Source organism: Anolis carolinensis, unplaced genomic scaffold (assembly GCF_035594765.1).
Source record: "Anolis carolinensis isolate JA03-04 unplaced genomic scaffold, rAnoCar3.1.pri scaffold_10, whole genome shotgun sequence".
Taxonomy (NCBI): domain Eukaryota; kingdom Metazoa; phylum Chordata; class Lepidosauria; order Squamata; family Dactyloidae; genus Anolis; species Anolis carolinensis.
In genome coordinates this window covers 27,608,818-27,632,954 of record NW_026943821.1, presented here as the reverse complement: position 1 = coordinate 27,632,954, position 24,137 = coordinate 27,608,818, and the positions used below count along the sequence as shown (strand labels likewise).

The following is a 24,137-nucleotide window of genomic DNA, read 5'->3' as shown; positions in this document are numbered from 1 at the left end:
TTTCCCATATCACCATACTTCGCCACAGCAACACGTGGCCGGGCACAGCTAGTATCATATATTGTATATACATATAATATTGATAATATTATTATAATGTAATACAATATAACACTAATAATAATAATAATACCATATAATAATATTAATTATATATTCTATATTACATATAATATTACTAATAATATTACAGTACAGTGGTATATAATGCTAATATTGTGCTATGCTAATAATATAATATATTGTATGTATGTACATATAATATTGATAATAATATTATAATGTAATACAATATAACACTAATAATAATAATACCATATAATAATATTAATTATATATTCTATATTACATATAATATTACTAATAATATTACAGTACAGTGGTATATAATGCTAATATTGTGCTATGCTAATAATATAATATATTGTATGTACATATAATACTGATAATATTATAATGTAATACAATATAACACTAATAATAATAATACCATATAATAATATTAATTATATATTCTATATTACATATAGTATTACTAATAATATTACAGTATAGTGGTATAGTTCAATATAGTAATATATAATGCTAATATTGTGCTATGCTAATAATATAATATATTGTATGTATGTACATATAATATTGATAATAATATTATAATGTAATACAATATAACACTAATAATAATAATACTATATAATAATATTAATTATATATTCTATATTACATATAATATTACTAATAATATTACAGTAGAGTGGTATATAATGCTAATATTGTGCTATGCTAATAATATAATATATTGTATCTAGATATAATGCTGATAATATTATAATGTAATACAATATAACACTAATAATAATACCATATAATAATTATATATTCTATATTACATATAGTATTACTAATAATATTACAGTATAGTGGTATAGTTCAATATAGTAATATATAATGCTAATATTGTGCTATGCTAATAATATAATATATTGTATGTATGTACATATAATATTGATAATAATATTATAATGTAATACAATATAACACTAATAATAATAATACCATATAATAATATTAATTATATATTCTATATTACATATAATATTACTAATAATATTACAGTACAGTGGTATATAATGCTAATATTGTGCTATGCTAATAATATAATATATTGTATGTACATATAATACTGATAATATTATAATGTAATACAATATAACACTAATAATAATACCATATAATAATATTAATTATATATTCTATATTACATATAGTATTACTAATAATATTACAGTATAGTGGTATAGTTCAATATAGTAATATATAATGCTAATATTGTGCTATGCTAATAATATAATATATTGTATGTACATATAATTTGTAAGCCGCTCTGAGTCCCCTTTGGGGTGGGAAGGGTGGGATATAAATGTAGTAAATAAATAAATAATAAATAAATATATTTTAGACTTAGGCTCGCCCAAAGTCTGAAATGACTTGAAGGCACACAACAACAACAACAACAACAACAATCCTAACTAACTTGACTATCTCATTGGCCAGAATCAGGAGCACACTTCCCATTGAAATCCTGATAAATGTATGTTGGGTTAAAATTGTTTTTATTTTTAAATATTGTATTGTTCTTTCATTGTTCTTGTTGTTGTTTTTATACTACAAATAAGACATGTGCAGTGTGCATCGGAATTTGTTTGTATTTCTTTTTCAAATGATAATCCGGCCCCTCAACAGTCTCAAGGATTGTGGACCGGCTCTCGGATTAAAAAGTTTGAGGACCCCTGCCATAGATGATCACCATTGGCGGATGAAGTCTTCCAGACACAACACAACCCCCTTATCAAGGCTTTCCTCTCTCTCGTTGCCTTCGCTGAAATTACTTGACCCACAAGCTCTTTGGGGCCAAAGAAACACCCATTTGTGTTCATTGTCCAACGCTATCCAATACCCTGCTACTCAGGGTTAAATGCAAATGTCATAAGAACAGTGTCATTTTGGGAAAGAGGAGACATGGCTTTGTGCGCAAGCATTTAATAAACAAGTAATAATAATAATAATAATAATAATAATAATAATAATAATAATAATAATTACTATTATTATTGACTGTGCAAGGAAACCGACGAAACCATGGATCATCTCCTCAGCTGCTGTAAGAAAATTGCACAGACAGACTACAAACAGAGGCACAACTATGTGGCCCAAATGATTCATTGGAACTTATGCCTCAAGTACCACCTGCCAGCAGCAAAGAACTGGTGGGATCACAAACCTTCAAAAGTATTGGAAAATGAACATGCAAAGATACTGTGGGACTTCCGAATCCAGACTGACAAAGTTCTGGAACACAACACACCAGACATCACAGTTGTGGAAAAGAACAAGGTTTGGATCATTGATGTTGCCATCCCAGGTGACAGTCGCATTGAAGAAAAACAACAGGAAAAACTCAGCCGCTATCAGGACCTCAAGATTGAACTTCAAAGACTCTGGCAGAAACCAGTGCAGGTGGTCCCGGTGGTGATGGGCACACTAGGTGCCATGCCAAAAGATCTCAGCCGGCATTTGGAAACAATAGACATGGACAAAATTACGATTGCCAACTGCAAAAGGCCACCCTGATGGGATCTGCAGCATCATCCGAAAATACATCACACAGTCCCAGACACTTGGGAAGTGTTCGACTTGTGATTTTGTGATATGAAATCCAGCATGTCTATCTTGTTTGCTGTGTCATAATAAAGTAATAATAATAATAATAATAATAATAATAATAATAATAATAATAATAATAACTTTATTGTTATACCCCGCTTCTGTCTCCACAAAGGGGCCTCAGGCCGAGCCCGAATAAAAACAATAGCAATATAAAACACAACAATAGACAAAGAACATGCACAATTATAAAAATTTAAACATTAGCCAATAAAAACAAATGACAAGAACTAATAAAAACATGGATTAACAAGTACTGTATTGACATGGTCTGGACTTAGGTTTATGTGCAATGGTTCCTTGGAAGAATGGTAATAAGTAACTATATGTTTTAAGCTTGATTATTGTATTTTATGGATTACTGTATATGATTTTTGATGTGTTGCTGTTTTTATTGATTGTTCGGCATTGAATTTTGCCAGTTGTTGTAAGCCGCCCTGAGTCCCCTAGGGTGAGAAGGGCGGGGTAGAAATGTTGTAAATAAATATTAATAATAAACTGCTCGTTCTCTTTATTAATACCAGCACCCAATGAGGAGTTTCCCAAAGTAAACAGTAGAACTTACACAACACACTCTTGTTCATCTTCTGCTTGGAAGTGATAAGTCCGGCTGTCTGCAAGGAGAAATTTTTTTTTTGTCATCCATGGGAGTCCCAAAACCAAACCCTTACAGATCTGGAGGACCCAATGTAAAACCATAGCATCCTCTAACTAGAACTGGTTAATCCAGCTGTGATACAGCTGCAAGAAGTTGGTTTCAGACTTCACGAACAAGTTCTTTACATACGTGTCACAAGGTCAAAGGACTTCTTATCCTCTGAATGGGGTCTCACTTGGCAGGTCAGCAGATTTAACTTTACAGGAGGCCGGTTTATCTGCAAAAGCAGAGTTTGGGAGGTTAGTCCATCATCCAGTCATCTCTATCAACTAAGATGGATCTATATCTATTGATCTATATAGGCCCGGGCTGTGGCGCAGCCTGGTGAGCAGCCAGCTGCAGCCAGCTGCAACAAATCACTCTGACCAGGAGGTCATGAGTTCGAGGCCAGCTCGGAGCCTGCGTTTGTCTTGTCTTTGTTCTATGTTAAAAGGCATTGAATGTTTGCCTTACATGTGTAATGTGATCCGCCCTGAGTCCCCTTCCGGGTGAGAAAGAAGGGTGGAATATAAGTGCTGTAAATAAATAAATAAATAAATATTTTGCAATATATTATTTTCACAGAGGGAGTGAAAAATAGGCAAATTAGATGCTCTGAGACTCTATGGGAAGACCTTGAAGCCCAAATGTGTTAGACATGATCTCCTTAATTTCAGCCCGACCAAGTAGCCATGAGATCATGTCTAACACGCTTGGGCTTCAAGGTCTTCCCACGGAGTCTCTCAGAGAATCTAATTCGCCTATTTTTCACTCCCTCTGTTCTCAGGCCTAATCTAGCTTCTCTTGAAAACTCTCAATCATCTAAAGGCTGATTCCAGGGACCCAGGACTTTAACTTTCCCCTGTGGAATCCAAAATATTTTCCCCTTCTGTGGCCTCTTCTGGCTGCAATGCAAGTTAATAATTTTTAATCTGATTTATAGTGTATTGTATAATTTTTTATATGTGTGTTTATTGTAAGCCGCCCTGAGTCCCCTCTCGGGTGAGAAGGACAGGATATAAATGTTGTAATAAATAATAAATAAATAAACACTTCCCTACCGCCCTATGTTTGCATTCACTGAACATGTGGTTCCTTTGGTGACAGATGTCACTCCCACTCTGTAAGCCCGACTTACTGTGCTGTGGGAGATGGTGAGGAATCCGTACTTCACTCCGCACTTCCTCTTCTGCCAGACTTTCCTAATCCTAGGAGAGAGAGACAGAGAGAGAATCAAAACAGAGGAATCAGAAATGGCAGCCAAGATCCCAAGTAACAAATGTTCTATACAATGGCCATTTGCACATTGCCCAAAATGAACAGATAAAGAGGAAATACTTCACAGACAAGAAGAGATGAAACCAAGAAAAATGGACACTGGATGATGAACTCACACGGATAGGAAACAAAGCTATACAGGGCCGGGCTGTGGTGCACCTGGCTAGTAACCAGCTGCAATAAATCACTACTGACAGAAAGGTCATGAGTTCGAAGCCTGGGTCGACCATTAAATAGCCCAGCTTGCTGTTGACCTTTGCAGCCCCGAAAGACAGTTGCATCTGTCAAGTAGGGAAATTTAGGTACGCTTTATGCGGGGAGGCTAATTTAACTAATTTACAACACCATAAAACTGCCAGCAAAACACGAGGAAAGGAATGAGGAAGTACAGCCACTAGTGGACGGTGAAGCAACAGCTCCCCCTGTGGCCGGAATCGTGAAACTGGAAAAATGTTAAATGCCTCTGTGTCTGTCTATACTGTATGTTGTTTGTCTGTTGGCATTGAATGTTTGCCATATATGTGTTCATTGTAATCCGCCCTGAGTCCCCTTCGGGGTGAGAAAGAAGGGCAGAAAATTAATACTGTAAATAAATAAATCAATCAATACAGGAGACGGACGGCAGGGATTTGTATCAACAAATTGCCAGAATTCTGCAATTGCACCAAGGTGTGGAAGGGATTGTACCAAATAAGGGTATGTTTCTGTTGGCTAAAATGACACAATTGATTCTTGCTTTGGCCAGAGTGGTGCAGAAGTACATTTAATGGCACACGCATGGAACACGCAGCACAAAGGCCACACATGTCTGGCTCTGACCCGTCACTCTTCTTGTAGAGGAAGCCCGACTTCTCGGTCCCGTACTGCTTGTTGCCTTGGTGCTGATGGATGCTGTACCCACTCCCAGAGTTCTTCCTGTTGAGATTTTCCTGAATGGCCAAGAGGCATCATAAAATAAATAAAAATAAACTTTATTTTTATATCCCGCCCCATCTCCCCGAAGGGACTCGGGGCAGCTCACAACAGGGACCAGCCCGAAACAACAACACAACATATTTAACATAAACTTAAAACATTCCAACAATACACAAAATAAAATAATGGACAAATACATTAAAAACCAAGCAGATAAAATCAGAGTAATTAAAAGCAATGAAAAGCATCACACGATGGTATGGACAGCATAATGTATTGGTAATGCTTTATTATTATGGCATTGAATGTTTGCTGTTACTTGTTGGAAAGCACCCTGAGTCCCCTCGGAGAGATAAGGCAGGATATAAAGTTTTATTACACGAGGGTTATCCAGAAAGTAGATTACGCTTTGGAATTAAAAATGAACAAAGTATAGGAGAAAACATTTACCATATGCAGTTGAAAGCCACACCCAAATTCCACTTCTCAACATAGTCGTCATTCAGATCTAGGCACTTACCATAGCAATGAATGAGCTTGGCAACTCTTTCCCCACAAAACTCTGCCGCTTGTGTCCTCAATTAGCCGGCTACCCCTTCCCGTAGCTGCGCATCGTCGCCAAAGCTCTGCGTTGAGGACGCAAGCGGCAAAGTTTTGTGGGGAAGGAGCTGCCAAGCTCATTCATCGCTATGAGACGTGCCTAGATTTGAATAATGAAAGGACCAAGGCACTGACATCTCCAGCCCATCCTCTATTCGGATATCAGCCAGCAAGCCAACGCCATAAATCAAGAAATAGTTTTCTAAGATCTACAGGGATACTTGCAAGAACACCTCAGCAAGCAAGAGTCCAAAAGTGGCAGGCAAAAACCCAGAACCTCAATGCCATCAACTCTTTGCTCAGGATACTGGGAAAAGCGTGTGAGAATAAGGATTAATGCTGTTTTGGAATTTAAAAATGAACAAAGTATAGGAGAAAACATTACCATATGCAGTTGAAAGCCACACCCAAATACCACTTCTCAACATAGTCCCCATTCAAATCTAAGCACTTCTCATAGCAATGAATGAGCTTGGCAACTCCTTCCCCACAAAACTCTGCCGGTCACCCTTCCCGCAGCTGCGCATTGTCGCCAAAACGCTGTGTTGAGGACGCAGGTGGCAGAGTTTTGTGTGGAAGGAGTTGCCAAGCTCATTCATCTACTTTCTGGATAACCCTCGTATTATTACTAATGGATTAGCCGGTGCGTCGGATAATACAGTGTGTCAGATAAGTGCAAGTCGGATAACCGGAACTCTACCGTAATGGATTAGCTACCGGCTGTTAGTAATTGTGGGAGTTGGAGTCCAAAGCACCAGGAAGGACGGCCGAAGTTGGCCCAGGCCTGATGCAAACTCTGATCCAAACGTTTTATGGCAAACCTATATGGGTGCCTCAGAGGCATGGGCAAGTGTGGGCCCAGAGGAAATCCCCCGGATGCTCGCTCACTCACTCGCTCGCTCACTCACTCACCCCCTTGTTCTCCATCTGCAAAAGGCCTCGGAGGGAGTCGCGGATGTGCGTGAGCTGCTTGACCTCTTCCTCCTTGGCCTGGCGGAGCTGGAAAGAGAAGAAGAAGGAGGAGAAGGAGGTGGCATCAAGGGCACGGACGCCACGCCGGCGGAAAGCGGTCCAGCCGGTGGCCGGGAGTTGCAGCCACGGCGGAGCAAAGACACTCCGAGGAGCATTCTGTGCTACTACCGGAGTCGGGCTGTAAGGCCCAGAGTGTAGACAAAACAACATTATGACTTGCAGCAACTCCACTTGCACCATTAACATCATTAACATGGGGCCGGGCTGTGGCGCAGGCTAGTGAGCAGCCTGCTGCAATAAATCACTCTGACCAGGAGGTCATGAGTTCGAGGCCAGCCCATGGCGGGGTGAGCACCCATCAATTAAAAAAAAATAGCCCCTGCTCGTTGCTGACCTAGCAACCCGAAAGATAGTTGCATCTATCAAGTAGGAAATAAGGTACCACTTATAAAGTGGGGAGGCAAATTTAACTAATTTACGACGTTGGAATGAGGAAGTGCCATCACAGTGGATGATGAAGCCAGAAACGAACATCCCCTCAGGAGAAGGTTAAATTGCCTCTGCGTCTGTCTCTGTCTCGGCTCTATGTGCATATGGGCATTGAATGGTTGCCCTGGATGGATACAATGTGATCCGCTCCAAGTCCCCTTTGAGGTGAGAAAGAAGGGCGGAATATAAATACTGTAAATAAACAAATAATAAATAACATTAGGATTATTTGTTCCTGGGGTTGTTGTATGCTTTCCGGGCAGTATGGCCATGTTCCAGAAGCACTCTCTCCTGACGTTTCACCCATATCTATGGCAGGCATCCTCGGAGGTTATGAGCTATGGAGACACTAAGCAAGGAAGGTTCACATACCTGTGGAAGTTCCCGGGTAGGGAGAAGAATTCTTGTCTGTTGACAGAAGAATTCCAGACAGGAATCAATCAGGGGCAGTGAATGACTCTGAACAAAGGATTCCCCCAGGCCAGGATGTGAGGCTAGGAAGGCCATGTAATGCTGACAAAGGTGATTAACTACAACATTCACACTGGCCTCCAACAGACAAGAGTTCTTCACCCAGGAATCTCCACAGATATATAAACCTTCCTCGCTTAGTGTCTCCATATACCTCACAATCTCTGAGGATGCCTGCCATAGATGTGGGTGAAACGTCAGGAGAGAATGCTTCTGGAACATGGCCATACAGCCCGGAAAACACACAACAACCCTGTGATCCCGGCCATGAAAGCCTTCGACAACACACTTTGTTCTTGGGTTATCAATATCATTTCCTAATTGGTCCTGTCATTAAAAAAAACATGGGAAAAGTTTATTAAACTACAAAAACTTTGTTTTTGTGGAACATCCAATGGCAGCAAATTTTGCTATAGTTTTTCAATGAACTGCAGTGGCGCTATGGGTTAAGTCCTTGTGCTGCTGAACCGCTGACCTGGAGGTTGGCAGTTCGAATCCGCGAGACGGGGTGAGCTCCTGATGTTAGCCCTAGCTCCTTCCAACCTGCAAATGTGAGTAGATAAATAGGTACCGCTTTGGCGGTAAAAGGCAAAAAGACGCTCCAAGCAAGTGTCTACAACAATGCTTGGAAGCGGAGAAGAACACCTCCCCCAGAGCCACATAAAGCTCTGAATGTGTTTGAATCCCTTAAATCAGGTAACATTACTCACAGCACGGGACAATTTTTCATTTCTGCTTTTGGCAGGAAAACCAACTGTTCTGTCCCCCAGAGGTTTGGTTTGCATTTTTTCATAGTTGCAGAAAATAGCACCTGTTTGCATTTGTTCCAGGGTTGCTGCATATTCTGCAGCACTCTGATAGTCAACCATTAGCAGAGTTTGTAGCCTGTTTGCAAAGCTTTGCTGCTTGCAGCCTGCAAATGTATCTTATTGTTCTGGAGACTGCCCCTTTTCCTGGGGAAAGAAGGCTCCATTTTGAGAAGCCTCTTGCCTTCTAGACTGAAGAAGAAAGAACTTAGATGTGCTTGTGTGGCCAAGCCAGGCCAACTCTGACAAAGCCATCGTAAGTACTGACCTGCCTTTAAAACCAGTGCTGAGCTCTTTCTAAAATTAGTAGCTTAGCACTGGGGCAGAGAATATCTCAGGATTTCTCTGCCACTGGAGGAAGTTCTACCTACTTTGCCTCAAAAACTAGCTTGGAGTTTAGATAGTTATCGACCTGCTCTTTCTGATAGCTCAGGGCCTCAGGATCTCTTCGCCTTTGGAGGAAGTTAAACCAGCAGCTAAAGGGGAAAAGCAAGAAAGGAACATCTGCAAGGTTTTATAAGTTGACTGTTTACATTTGCAACCTTAACTACGTGTGCCAAGTCTGTCATAGACTTTGTGAAAATAAAATTTTGTTTGATTGTTCAACTTAAAGTGCCTTTGGTTACTGGGATTTCCAGAGCTTCTAAGTCAGGCCCCGCAGTTCACCTGGGCAAAGGAAAAAGCACATCTCAAAGCTTTAAAAGGTGCTTGGGTGTGATGGCATACCAACAGTTGTCCAGAGTTAAAAATACAGTTCATAATATTTGGAAATGGATGAACACAGAGACCCATAAGTGACTTACCGCATGTAAAGACGTGGCTAGCTTCTCGATGAACGGGTACAGGTTCTGAGACGCCTTCCAGCCGTCTTGGAAAAAACTGAAAATGATGGAGTTTGGTTTTCAATCCCCAAAGAAGCATTTAGAAGCAGAAAGACAAGGAGAGACAATAACACTGTGAAGTTAGATTGCTCTGCTGTGGACAGACAATTTTCCGTCACATTTGAAGCAACTTAGGAATTGCAAAAAAATATGAATGACTGGCTATAGTGTTGAAATTTATCACAAGCAGTTGGAAGGAAATGCCAACCCTGAATTGGGAACTTCATTATATTTGTATGTGATTTTATGACCTGTTTTATTGTTTTTGATTCATTTGTTTTATTGCTTTGTTTTTATATTGTTGATGTTCGGGCTTGGCCCCATGTAAGCCGCCCCGAGTCCCTTTGGGGAGATGGGGCGGGGTATAAAATAAAATTATTATTATTATTATTATAACTTACTTGTGTTGTGCATGATAAAACTTGATAAGGCTCTGCAGAAAATCTGGACCTTGCTTCATTTGGCTTTCATTTGCTTTCAGAAGGTACTGCAAAGAGAGGAAACGAGCAAAACATTCAGGTGATGATATAATAGAGAGGTTGGGTAGCATGGCATTATCTTTTGCTTATTTTATTTTTTATTTTAACTTTAAAATAATAATAATAATAATGATAATAATAATAATAATTTTATTGGTGCTTTCCTAAAAGTATAATACACATAAATAGTGATATAAAAACAGACAGTACTACACATAAAGACATCCACATAATATAAACCTCGTGATGCCCCCAGTTAGACAGACAAAAGAGAAGAGGGGAAAAGAGGAGAAAAAGAAAAGGGAAAAAAAGGAAAGAAAGAAAAGAAATTATAATAGTGAAATGAGAACGAATAACATATAACAACATACACATATGCAGCACTGTGTGAATATATATATGTGTGTGTATATATATTTTTTAAAATAAATTTTTATTAGAGTTTCAGATAAAATTAACAGCTGAGTAGTGGAAACAAAGAGGGGAGGTAAGAAGGGGGGGGGGTGTGCATGGATAAATGGAAAAAAGAGAAAAGAGAGAGTCCAACCAGAAGAACCCGCGGAAAACAACCGATAAAAAAAAAAACAAAAAACAAAAAACACATACACAAATAAACCAAATAGTGCAAATAATAATAAAAAATAAAAAAAAATAAAATAAAAATAAAAATTGACTTCCATCTCTTACACAGATATTTTGTATCCTCTTACATTTGATCTATTTCTAATAATTGTTTATCTAAATTAGCATCATTATTTGTTTTTCTCTTAAGTACTTCTTTATCAAGCCCCAATCCGTTTGCCTTTTTGGTATGCCATTATTATTTTTTAGTAAATACGTCAGTTTGTCCATATTCATAATTTCCAACACTTTGTCTATCCAACTGCTTAGCTCGGGAGTTTCTTTCTTTTTCCAATCTTTGGCATATATTATTCTAGCCGCCGTGGTGAGGTAATTAAACAAAGTTTCTTTATTTTTATCTTTTTCTATATTGAGCATACCCAATAGAAAATACTTTGGGTCCAGCTCTACCTTAATTTGCAACATCTCTTGTATTTTTTGATGGATTTCCTTCCAATATTTCTTCGCCTTTTTGCATGTCCACCAACAGTGGAAAAATGTCCCCACCTGGTCGCCGCATTTCCAACATTTGTTTGAAGTTTTTTTATAATAGTTTGATAATTTTTGAGGGGTCAAATACCAGCAATAGAACATTTTAATCCAATTTTCTTTCAATTCTATGGCATAAGTTGTTTTTAGTCTGGAGTTCCAGGCCTTTTCCCATTCTTCTAAATAAATTTTTTCCCCTAAATTTTTAGCCCATTTAGTCATGTTTTCTTTTATTGCTACTTCATCCGTCTCCCATTCTATTAGTTTTGTATAAATTATGGATATTTGTTTTTTTCCCAATTTCATTACCTTATCCCAGAAACTATCTCTCTCTTCAAATCCTAGAATTTTGTCTTTATTATAATATTCTTTCAATTGCATGTATTGGAACCATCCAACATTAGGGAATTTGCGATTTATTTCTTCCTGACTTCGTAGACTATGTTTTCCATTTTCTTTCACTAGGATGTCTTTATGTGTGTGTATATTCATATATATATATATCACACCCTCCGCTCCTACCCTCTTTTGTGTATTTTCTGATCGGTAGCAATGGGGAGTTGAATGCAATGATGGTATAGCCAGATCTTTGCGGGATTGGCCCAGTTGAATTCTGCCAGGAAAATGCCAAGAACCAAAGGCTTGACAGTTATACCACCTGGGCATTGTGTGATTCTATTGAACCAACATCACTATGCTACACTTAGACAATGCCAAGTTTATAGCAAATATGAAGGTTGTGCAGATTATCATGTGTTTTTGTTGTTTGACACTAAATGCATAATAAAAACCAACCAGCAATGAAGCTACAATGCAAGGTAAACAAACTGGCAATTTTCAAACACTGGTCTGCATTATGTTGCTAAGCCTAACTGGAATATTCCCATGGAATTGCTAAGATCCATTTATGTGTTGTCTTATCATTTTATAAGTGAACCATTAAGGAAAACTAATCAGGAGAAAAATAACCCTACAACTCTTGTACCAAATGCAGCGGCACTGGATTTATGTTATGGAAAAGTACAATTATTTGCAAGCATACATCCCAAAAGGAATGAGATGGAAAAATATGGAGAATTGGATAATATGTAAAAAAAATAAATAATCATAGCATACTAAAAGTCACATTTAGAATTATTATTTTAGAAAAAAGAAAAGACAGAGTGAGTATTGGCAGTAAAATTTCACTTCTGTTTATGTAACTTAGTGCTAGAGTTGTAGCGTTCGCTGTTTCAATGTATTCTACTCATTCCGCTTCTGTTTAGGTAACTTAGTGTTGATAGTTGTAGCGTTCAGTGCTTCCGTGTCTCCTACTCTAACCTTTCGCCTTCTGTTAGTTGTGCAAACATGCATACTTGTGAGTGACTCTCTCTGTTGCTCTACAATCTGTTGCTCGAGGTTATCTAAAGTGTATGTTAATTAATATTTTTTAAAAGAGAAAACAACCAAAACAACAACAACAACAAAGGACTGCAATAGACCTCCCATAACCCAGGAGCCCTGGAGCCCAGGATGCTTCCTATGAGCCCCGTTCCATGATATTGTGCATTGGCTTCCATGGGCTGTTATGTATGTTAACACTGGAGCTATTCAAAGGGGTGACTCATTCCCTGGCCAAACCCCAAATGTTCCACAGAACGGGGAAAAAGGCAGCGAGACGGAGGCCTGCCCGGCTTTCCTTGGACCCTTCTGCAAAATCCCTTCACAAAGAGACAACCCTCAGAGACTGTACACAGAGAATGGCTCAACATTGTCAAGGAACCAAAACGCATATTATATTTTTCCCCCCCCAGAGACTGAAGAAAGTCCTCCTGAGACTACAATTCTCAGAATTCAATAGCAGTTTTGCCTACAATAGATATCCACTGACCAAACTTGATTTCAGTCTACCGTATATACTCGAGTATAAGCCGACCCAAATATTATTTATTTATTTATTTACAGTATTTATATTCCGCCCTTCTTTCTCACCCCGAAGGGGACTCAGGGCGGATCACATGACACATATAGGCAAACATTCAATGCCTTTTAACATAGAACAAAGACCAAGACAAACATAGGCTCCGAGCGGGCCTCGAACTCATGACCTCCTGGTCAGAGTGATTCATTGCAGCTGGTTGCAGCTGGCTTGCTCTCCAGCCTGCGCCACAGCCCGGGCCCGGCAATTAGGTGCCTCAGAATATAAGCCGAGGCACCTAATTTTACCACAAAAACCTGGGAAAACATGGACTCCAGTATAAGCCGAGATACCAACAAAATTACCGTATATACTCGAGTATAAGCCAACCCGAATATAAGCCGAGGCACCTAATTTTACCACAAAAAACCTGGGAAAACATTGACTCCAGTATAAGCCGAGATACCAATAAAATTACCGTATATACTCGAGTATAAGCCAACCCGAATATAAGCCGAGGCACCTAATTTTACCACAAAAAACCTGGGAAAACATTGACTCCAGTATAAGCCAAGATACCAATAAAATTACCGTATATACTCGAGTATAAGCTGACCTGAATATAAGCCAAGGCACCTAATTTTACCACAAAAAACCTGGGAAAACATTGACTCCAGTATAAGCCGAGATACCAACAAAATTACCGTATATACTCGAGTATAAGCCAACCCGAATATAAGCCGAGGCACCTAATTTTACTACAAAAAAACCTGGGAAAACATTGACTCCAGTATAAGCCGAGATACCAATAAAATTACCGTATATACTTGAGTATAAGCCAACCCGAATATAAGCCAAGGCACCTAATTTTACCACAAAAAAACTGGGAAAACATTGACTCCAGTATAAGCCGAGATACCAATAAAATTACATTAATTGAGGCATCAGTAGTTCAAATGTTTTTGAATCTTTACCTCAAACTGTCATTTAAGATATGAGTGTCCAACTCTGATTAAATCATGATTCTCATCTTCTTCAATGTAAATGTGCTTATGTATCCTTTTAATAATAATAGAGTGAAATAATAAATGTAATAATAATACTAATAATAATAATAAATGCAGTAAAATAATAAATGTAGTAATAATACTAATAATAATAAATGCAGTAAAATAATAAATGTAATAGAGTAATAATAATAGAGCGAAATAATAAATGTAGTAATAATACTACTAATAATAATAAATGCAGTAAAATAATAAATGTAATAATAGAGTAAAATAATTTATTATTAATAATAATAATAGAGTAAAATAAATGTAAAAGTAACAACAATAATATAGTAAGATAATAAATGTAATAATAATAATTAATAGAGTAAAATAATAAATATAACAATACCAATAATAATAGAGAAAAATAATAAATATACCATATATACTTGAGTATAAGCCGACCTGAATATAAGCCCACCAGGACCCTCACCCAAGTATAAGCCGAGGAGGGTTTTTTCAGTCCTAAAAAAGGGCTGATCAATAGTGAGGATTTGATCAATAGTGAGGATCTCTCCCAAGCTTTAGGCCCACGTTTTCCCTTCCTACGTTCCTGTTAGATAAAACCTCAATTACCCTCTGGTATGTGAGAGCCCCCATATAAATGGGCTACAGAGAAGATTCTGGTATTCTGTACAAATTGTTAGGTTCTCTTCTTCCAGTTGTGCTGTGGGTAAGTCTTCCCCAGAAGAATGCACCAAGACACGCGCTGGGTAGATTCCAACAGGTTTTTATTGTACAGAATACCAGAATCTTCTCTGTAGCCCATTTATATAGGGGCTCTCACATACCAGAGGGTAACTGAGGTTTTATGGCTGGCATCTGTTCTTTGTCAGCGCTTGCTCTGTGTCCGAGATGTCAAAGATCGGAGATCATGACAGTTCATCATTTTCCATCTGGGAAGGAGGAGGGGAAAGAGGCCTTGCTTCCATGAAAGATTGCACCGGGGACTAAATGGAGATGAAAGAAATCATCAGGCAATAATACGGCCTTACGTATAAGGAGGAGTGCAGCCAGGAAAGTTTGCAAACCACACCTCACATTCACTCTCAACTAATCATGGAGGGAAAAAAGTCTCCCAAAGGTGTCCTAACATTTTTTGGTTATTACAATGGAATCCACGTATACGCAGGAACCCCCTTCTCGCTCTCGTTCTGGCAACTCATCCACAGCAGTGCTTGCCTCGTCGTCTCTCTGAATACTGTTTTCCATTGCATTTGACAGGATTCTGGCTGGCTTTTGTACAAGAGGATTTTCTGTATGTGTTTAAATCAGGCCATCTGGGTCCCGGTGCTGCCAAAGAATGACTCCGTCTTGGCAAAAGACATCGATGTTGCAATGGGTCAGGGAGTTCTGCATTTGCAGTAAAGGTGCTTCGGGCCGTGCATCGTCTCGTTTTTAACAATATTATCTTGTATCGGTGCATAGTATGTGTTGAGACTTGTCCACGGCTTCTGCTGACAGCTATCATCTGCAACTGGCACTTGTTATGATAATTCTATGTCGAGCTCTTCTGCAATGTTACAGAAAGGACAGGGAGCTTTGTTTTCCGTCAGATGTTGGGCTCGTCATCTGAAGCAGATACGTCCATTGATAACATGGTTTTGTTCCTGGTTATCAAGGTCATTTCCTAATTGGTTCTCGTAGAAACATGGCAAAAGTTTATTAAACTTTTAAAGTTTATTAAAAGTTTATTAAAACCATTGTTTTTGCAGGACATCCTGCTATAGCACATTTTTCTCTAGTTTTACAATGAATATTCAATGAATATAGGGCTGGGTTTTAGCCCAACTGGTAAATTACCAGCAGTAATAAAATCTACCAACTGAATGGTGGCCAGTTCGAAATCTGGTCGGGGTGAGCGCCCAACCGTCAAGCCCAGCTCACTGTTTACCTAAGAAGTTCGAAAACAGTTTAGAGAAGTAAGTAGAGAAATTAGGTACCACTAATTAGCAGGGGAGGTATTTTACGACACCATAAAGAACAAGACCAGAAGTGCAATGACCAAAAGGAAGGTGGAAGGAGGAAGTCCTGAGCAAAAGCACCCCCATGACTGAATCCGAACTCAACCTCCAAGACTTTGAGACAACATAAGTAGACTCCAACTGATTCCAAAATTGAAGAGCAATACACCCACAGAAGAGGACTGCACCAAGATCAGGGGAAGACATCCAGAAGGAACAAGCAGCGAAAGAGATCCTTCCTACCTCACACATTTGGAGCTGAAAAGTCCGCCGCTCTTTCTGCAAGTCCTCCGCAATTTCCGCAGCCGAGAGCTCCGTCTGAATGACGCTCGAGATCTTGCTTCTCTCCTTCTCCTTCTCCAGCTTTGCTCTAGGAAAGAATGCCACCATCAGAAGAATTTGGTCTCATTTGCACAAGCTCTCAATTGTATTCTCTCCAAGCCCATCACAGCCACCTCCTAGAAGACTTGAACCCAAGTCCGATGAAGCAGCTAAAGCAGGAACTAAAGGTACCATGATATATCATAACAGTTACGCTAGGCAAGACTGATGGCCACAGTTATGCATCCGTGCTGTACGCTCCGGTTTAGAGACGATGACCGCGAATGAACCCGTACGGCCTTAAGTGAGGACGTTTTCAGTCCCGGGAAGAACTATTTTCCTATGTTGATGGGCACCAACTTTCACAGGTTTTACAGCAGCGCTTAGTATTTTATTAGAGCCCTGTTTGGAAGCGTTGTCAGTCAGAGGTGGAATCTTATGCACAGGAATCCCACAGGCCTAGTCTATGGCTGAGCGGCACGATTGCAAGGGGCAAGTCCCATTGGCTGGCTTCCTCCTTTGTGCCGCTGGACCCACAACAAAACACCTTTGTCTTCCGGGAGGAGACGGCAGGACCGGCCTCTCCGGCCAGAAGCAGCAGCAGCAGCAGCTACTTACACTTTGGTCTCATAATCCTTCCAGGCTTTTTCAATCTGTTTCTTGGATTCCTGCCGAGCAAAAGAGAAAGCGAGGAGGGAGAGACGGGAAAAGCGGAAAACAAAGCGTCAGCAAGGAGCGGCAGTTAGCGTGACATTCCACATCTAGCACAGGCATGGGACAACTTCATCCCTCCCTCCGGGTGTTTTGGACTACAACTCCCACAATTCCCAACAACCTGGGCTGGTGCCCATGAGTGGCATGAGTGGCACACGGCTCTAGCCAACCACATGTGGAGACAGTACGAGTAGCACATGGCACTGTCCAGGCACATGTGGATACAACACGCATGGCACATGGCTCTGTCCAACCACATGTGGATACAGTACGAGTAGCACATGGCACTGTCCAGGCACATGTGGATACAACACGCATGGCACATGGCTCTGTCCAACCACATGTGGAGACAACATGCATGGCACACGGCTCTGTCCAACCACATGTGGATACAATACGAGTGGCACACAGCTCTGTCCAACCACATGTGGATACAGTACGAGTAGCACATGGCACTGTCCAGGCACATGTGGATACAACACGCATGGCACACGGCTCTATCCAACCACATGTGGATACCGTACGAGTAGCACATGGCACTGTCCAGGCACATGTGGATACAACACGCATGGCACATGGCTCTGTCCAACCACATGTGGAGACAACACGAGTGGTACATGGCTCTATCCAACCACATGTGGATATGAGTGGCACATGGCTCTGTCCAACCACATGTGGATACAACATGAGTGGCACATGGCTCTATCCAACCACATGTGGATATAGTACGAGTGGCACATGGCTCTGTCCAACCACATGTGGATACAACATGAGTGGCACATGGCTCTATCCAACCACATGTGGATATAGTACGAGTGGCACATGGCTCTGTCCAACCACATGTGGATACAACATGAGTGGCACACGGCTCTGTCCAACCACATGTGGATACAACATGAGTGGCACACGGCTCTGTCCAACCACATGTGGAGACAACACGAGTGGTACACGGCTCTATCCAACCACATGTGGATATGAGTGGCACATGGCTCTGTCCAACCACATGTGGATACAATACGAGTGGCACATGGCTCTGTCCAACCACAGTCCATTCCTATGCCCACATTTTCTCACCCAGCCCTAAAAAACCACGCTTTTCCCAACCATTAAAGAGCACCTACCGATCTCGCGTCCTTCAGCTGCCCCTTCAGCAGGCTGTCCAGAGGGAAGGAGACAATATTGTTCAGATTCTGCACCTGGAAGAGTCAAGCGGAGGGGAGTTCCTTAGGGTTCCAAGAAGTTTTGGCATCATTTTTCAAAAAGTTGTAACTTCTAACAAGGTCATGCCTTTCCAAAGATCATAACCTCTCCAAAAGGTTCTGGAGATTTCCTTTTCCCAAAAAAAAAATACAGCCTGGAAATGGGTGATGAGATATTGGAAACCTGAATCCAAGACATTGACTGTTTCCAAAGCAAAACAGAACTCACAGAGAAGGACACCGGCCCCACCGGGAAGTGGCCTTACCAGGTTTTTGAAAAGTGCCGTCACTTCCCTGGTGAAGACGGCGAGGTTCAGGAAGCCCGTGGAAAGCTCGTGGTTGTTCTGGGAGAGGTGGTTGTTCCCAAAGTTCTCCAGGATTTCACTGTATTGCTCTTCATTCTCCACGTGCGCTAAGAGAGGAAAGAGCGTCACGGCTTCTCACGGCTTCTGCACAGGAATGAGTGAGCCCAGGGCGCATATCCCATAGTCGTCTGGGAAGTTGGGTCCAATTCGATCGTTGGTGGGATTCAGAAGGCTCTCTCATTGCAGGTGAACTATAAATCCCAGCAAATACATCTCCCAAATGACAAAATCATTTGAGTCAGGTATTTGTGCCAAATGTGGCCCAGGGACTGAAAATACATTCTGCATATAATAGGATTAAAACTGGCTGGGTAGGAGGTACCGTATATACTCGAGTATAAGCCGACCCAAATATAAGCCGAGGCACCTAATTTTACCACAAAATAACTGGGAAAACATTGACTCCAGTATAAGCTGAGATACCAATAAAATTACTGTATATACTCAAGCATAAGGCGACCCAAATATAAGCCGAGGCACCTAATTTTACCACAAAATAACTGGGAAAACATTGACTCCAGTATAAGCCGAGATACCAATAAAATTACTGTATATACTCAAGCATAAGGCGACCCAAATATAAGCCGAGGCACCTAATTTTACCACAAAATAACTGGGAAAACATTGACTCCAGTATAACCTGAGGTACCAAAAAATTTACCGTATATACTCGAGTATAAGCTGACCTGAATATAAGCCAAGGCACCTAATTTGACAACAAAAAAAGCTGGGAAAACATTGACTCCAGTATAAGCCGAGATACAAATAAAATTACCGTATATACTCAAGCATAAGCCGACCCAAATATAAGCTGAGGCACCTAATTTTACCACAAAATAACTGGGAAAACATTGACTCCAGTATAAGCTGAGGTACCAAAAAAATTACCATATATACTCGAGTATAAGCTGACCTGAATATAAGCCGAGGCACCTAATTTTACCACAAAAAAACTGGGAAAACATTGACTCCAGTATAAGCCGTGATACCAATAAAATTACTGTATATACTCGAGTATAAGCTGACCCAAATATAAGCCGAGGCCCCTAATTTTACCACAAAAAAACTGGGGAAACATTGACTCCAGTATAAGCCGAGATACCAATAAAATTACATTAATTGAGGCATCAGTAGGTGAAATGTTTTTGAATCTTTACATCAAACTAATTTAAGAAATGACTATTCAACTCTGATTAAATCATTATTTTCCTCTTCTTCAATGTAAATGTGCTTATGTATCCTTTTAATAATAATGAGTGAAATAATAAATGTAATAATAATAATTGCAGTAAAATAAATGTAATAATAAATGCAGTAAAATAATAAATGTATTAACAATAATAAAAATGGATTAAAATAAATGTAAAAGTAACAACAATAATAGAGTAAAATAACAAATGTAATAATAATAATAATTAATAGAGTAAAATAATAAATGTAACAATATCAATAATAATAGAGAAAAATAATAAATATACCATATATACTTAAGTATGGCTGTTGGAAACTATGTTTTGAGTTTGTTTTATTGCATTTATGTGATTTAATTGTTTAATAATTTGAAATTTATATTTATTATTTCTATGTATAATGCAGCATTGAATTTTGCCATAGTCTGCAAGCCGCTCTGAGTCCCCTTTGGGGTGAGAAGAGTGCGGTATAAATATAGCAAATAAATAAATATAAGCTGACCTGAATATAAGCCCACCAGGACCCTCACCCGAGTATAAGCCGGGGAGGGTTTTTTTTTTCAGTTCTAAAAAAGGGCTGAAAAACTAGGGTTATACTCGAGTATATACAGTAATAACACAGATAGAATGTTTATGCTTTAATTTAAAAGAGATCCTTAGTCAGCATTCTTGTCGCATAATATATTCAAAAGTAGATTACGCAAGAGTCAACTCGGCCGAGTGAGTGCGGCTCCAAAGCCAGTTATTTGCTTCTGGCGACGAGAAAACCCCAACGTGACCGTAAGGAATATTATCTACACATTTCTAACCGATGAGAAGGAAGCGGCTGTCAGGGAATGTTTAGAAACAGTGCAGAAAGTTTAGAAAGAGCAGCAGAATGGCTCAGAATTGCTTCCTAAGCCTGGAAAAGTTCACTTGGATAGCATATGATTGCAAGAAATAGTCCCATAAACAACATCTTAGTGCAAAAATAGTGTTACTATCTTACTGTTTTAGCATGTTACTGTGTCTATTGGGTTTCACTTTGTTGCATTTTTATCTGCTGATGATACGCGTCCTGTATGGATTTTATTTTGTTTTATTGTAACTGCCTGGGCTTGGCCCCATGTTAGTCCCTTCGGGAAGATGGAAGCGGGGGACAAAAATAAATATGTTGTTATTACAACATATTGGGGCAAAAATAGTCCACTATATTTATTTATTATTTATTTACAGCATTTATATTCCGCCCTTCTTTCTCACCCCGAAGGGGACTCAGGGCGGATCACATGACACAAATAGGCAAACATTCAATGCCTTTTAACATAGGACAAAGACAAACAACATAGCTCCGAGCGGGCCTCGAACTTATGACCTCCTGGTCAGTGATCCATTGCAGTTAATTGCACTGGCTTGCTCTCCCGTCTGCGCCACAGCCCTGGGCAACTATACAACGTATTTGTGCAAAAATAGTCCAATAGACAACTTATTAGTGCCAAAATCCTCCACTATACAACATATTGGTGCAAAAATAGTCAAATAAACAACATATTTGTGCCAAAATAGTCAACTATACAACATATTGGTGCCAAAATAGTCCATAGACAACATATTAGTGCAAAAGTAGTCCACTATACAACATATTTGTGCCAAAATAGTCCACTATGCAACATATTAGTGCAAAAATAGTCCAATAGACAACTTATTAGTGCCAAAATCCTCCACTGTACAATATATTGGTGCAAAAATAGTCCAATAAACAACATATTAGTGCCAAAATAGTCAAATAAACAACATATTAGTGCCAAAATAGTTAAATAAACCTATTAGTGCCAAAAAAAGTCCACTATACCACATAGTAGTGCAAAAATAGTCCACTATACCACATAGTAGTGCAAAAATAGACCAATAAACAACATATTTGTGCAAAAATAGTTAAATAAACAATGTATTAGTGCCAAAATAGTCCACTATACCACACAGTAGTGCAAAAATAGACCAATAAACAACATATTTGTGCAAAAATAGTTAAATAAACAATGTATTAGTGCCAAAATAGTCCACTATACCACACAGTAGTGCAAAAATAGACCAATAAACGACATATTTATGCAAAAATAGTCCACTATACCACATATTAATGCAGAAGTAGTCCACTATACAACATATTGGTGCCAAAATAGTCCACTATACAACATATTGGTGCAAAAATAGTCCAATAAGCAACATATTTGTGCCAAAATAATCCACTATACAAAATATTGGTGCAAAAATAATCCAGTAAACAACATATTAGTGCCAAAATAGTCGACTATACAACGTATTAGTGCAAAAGTAGTCCACTGTCCAACATACTGGTGCATAAATAGTCCAATAAGCAACATATTTGTGCCAGAATAGTCCACTATACAACACATTGGTGCAATAAGAGTCTAAACCTCCAGCCCTTTGTGGACCCTAGTCTATGGCAGTGGGTTCCTAGGAGTCTGAAAGCGTTTCCGGGCCTCTCTGGACCTGCCCCCGAATCACTAGGCCCGGAGTTGTTTTCCTTCCCCTGCCCCACTTCCTCCACTGCCATGGGGACGCATACAGAGCCATGCACTTACTGAGTCCCGAAACATGGATGGCTTTCACATATTTCCTGATCCGCTGCAGAATGGCTTGGTCTCCGTCCAAAGTCTGCAAAGCAAAAAAAGAGAACCCAGTGGTTGGTTGCGGTGAAGGAGAGGAGAGGAGGGTTTGCCGGGCCACCCAGAGTCCCTCTGAAGCTCATGCGCCTGGCAGATGTGCGGGGCGGCTGCCAAGGTTCCCAAAAGCGGAGTGGTTGGGCATACCCGGGACGGACGGGCTGGAAAGTGCTTGAGTTGCAAAGAGTGGAGCATGAGGAGTGGCTCCGTGCCCAGCTCGTCCTTTGATGCCGCTTGGTGGCAAAGCACAGAGTTTGCATACGATGCGCATGGAGACCGGCAACCACAGGATTTGGGGCAGAAGATAATGAGAAACACCCCCAAATCTGTGTGTGGCGTTTGAGGGGATCAAGCAAAGTATTGCTAATGGTACCCTTCTGCAGATAGATTTCAGTTAACGCAGCAGTTATGTTGCTGAGCATTACATCTTGGGGCTGGGCTGTGGCGCAGCTGGCTAGTAACCAGATGCAATAAATCACTACTGACCAAGAAGTCATGAGTTCGAAGCCCGGGTCGGGTTAAGCGCCCAACCATTAAATAGCCTGGCTTGCTGTTGACCTATGCAGTCCCGAAAGACAGTTGCATCTATCAAGTAGGGAAATTTAGGTACGCTTTATGCGGGAGGCTAATTTAACTAATTTACCACATCATAAAACTGCCAGCAAAACACGAGGAAAGGAATGAGGAAGTACAGCCACTAGTGGACGGTGAAGCAACAGCTCCCCCTGTGGCCGGAATCGTGAAGCTGGAAAAAAATGTTAAATGCCTCTGTGTCTGTCTCTACTGTATGTTGTTTGTCTGTTGGCATTGAATGTTTGCCATATATGTGTTCATTGTAATCCGCCCTGAGTCCCCTTCGGGGTGAGTGAGAAGAGCGGAATATAAATACTGTAAATAAATAAAATAATAAATAAATCTTTATCCAAAGGCCTGAGTGAAGGCAGGATGCATAGGGATAGAGGTCCGACTCCCTACGCCAACCAAAGGTTAACAGGCTTCAGCAGCCTTTCTCTTGAGCACTAACAACATGCAGGCGTGAAATGAAACAACCAAGTCGGGTAAGTCTTATATCAAAAGGAGAAAACATTTTGAACCTTTGAGAAAACATAGACAGACTCATAGAGGACGTTCACTGTTGAAGCTCCATCTGAAGCTCTCCAGAGGTGGACGTCCACCACCTCTTTAGGAAATCTGTCCCATCACCAAATCCATCTTACTACCAAGATGTTCCTAAGGTAGACGTGAAGGTCTCCCCTGATGTTAAGTCCAGTCATGTCCGACTCTGGGGTTGGTGCTCATCTCCATTTCTAAGCCCGAGAGCCGGCGTTGTCCGTAGACACCTCCTAGGTCATGTGGCCACTGGCATGACTGCATGGAGCACCATTACCTTCCTGCCAGAGAAGGACC

At 40.0% G+C, this 24,137-nt stretch overlaps 1 protein-coding gene across 2 annotated transcripts in view; it reads right to left on the bottom strand.

Moving 5' to 3' along the window:
- asap3 (ArfGAP with SH3 domain, ankyrin repeat and PH domain 3) overlaps positions 1-24,137 on the bottom strand; it is a 55,888-nt gene that overhangs the window by 22,697 nt on the left and 9,054 nt on the right. Inside the window, exons 2-13 of one of the 2 annotated variants that reach the window (XM_062962841.1) lie at positions 22,650-22,722; positions 18,776-18,921; positions 18,432-18,506; positions 17,215-17,264; positions 16,519-16,645; positions 10,175-10,260; positions 9,696-9,771; positions 7,067-7,153; positions 5,459-5,568; positions 4,500-4,569; positions 3,512-3,599; positions 3,290-3,338 (exon numbers count right to left, since the gene is read on the bottom strand). In XM_062962841.1, the coding sequence (XP_062818911.1) occupies positions 3,290-3,338; positions 3,512-3,599; positions 4,500-4,569; positions 5,459-5,568; positions 7,067-7,153; positions 9,696-9,771; positions 10,175-10,260; positions 16,519-16,645; positions 17,215-17,264; positions 18,432-18,506; positions 18,776-18,921; positions 22,650-22,722 (1,037 nt within the window). The remainder of the gene's footprint in view (positions 1-3,289; positions 3,339-3,511; positions 3,600-4,499; positions 4,570-5,458; positions 5,569-7,066; positions 7,154-9,695; positions 9,772-10,174; positions 10,261-16,518; positions 16,646-17,214; positions 17,265-18,431; positions 18,507-18,775; positions 18,922-22,649; positions 22,723-24,137) is intronic. The other variant, XM_062962842.1, reaches the window with a different exon arrangement.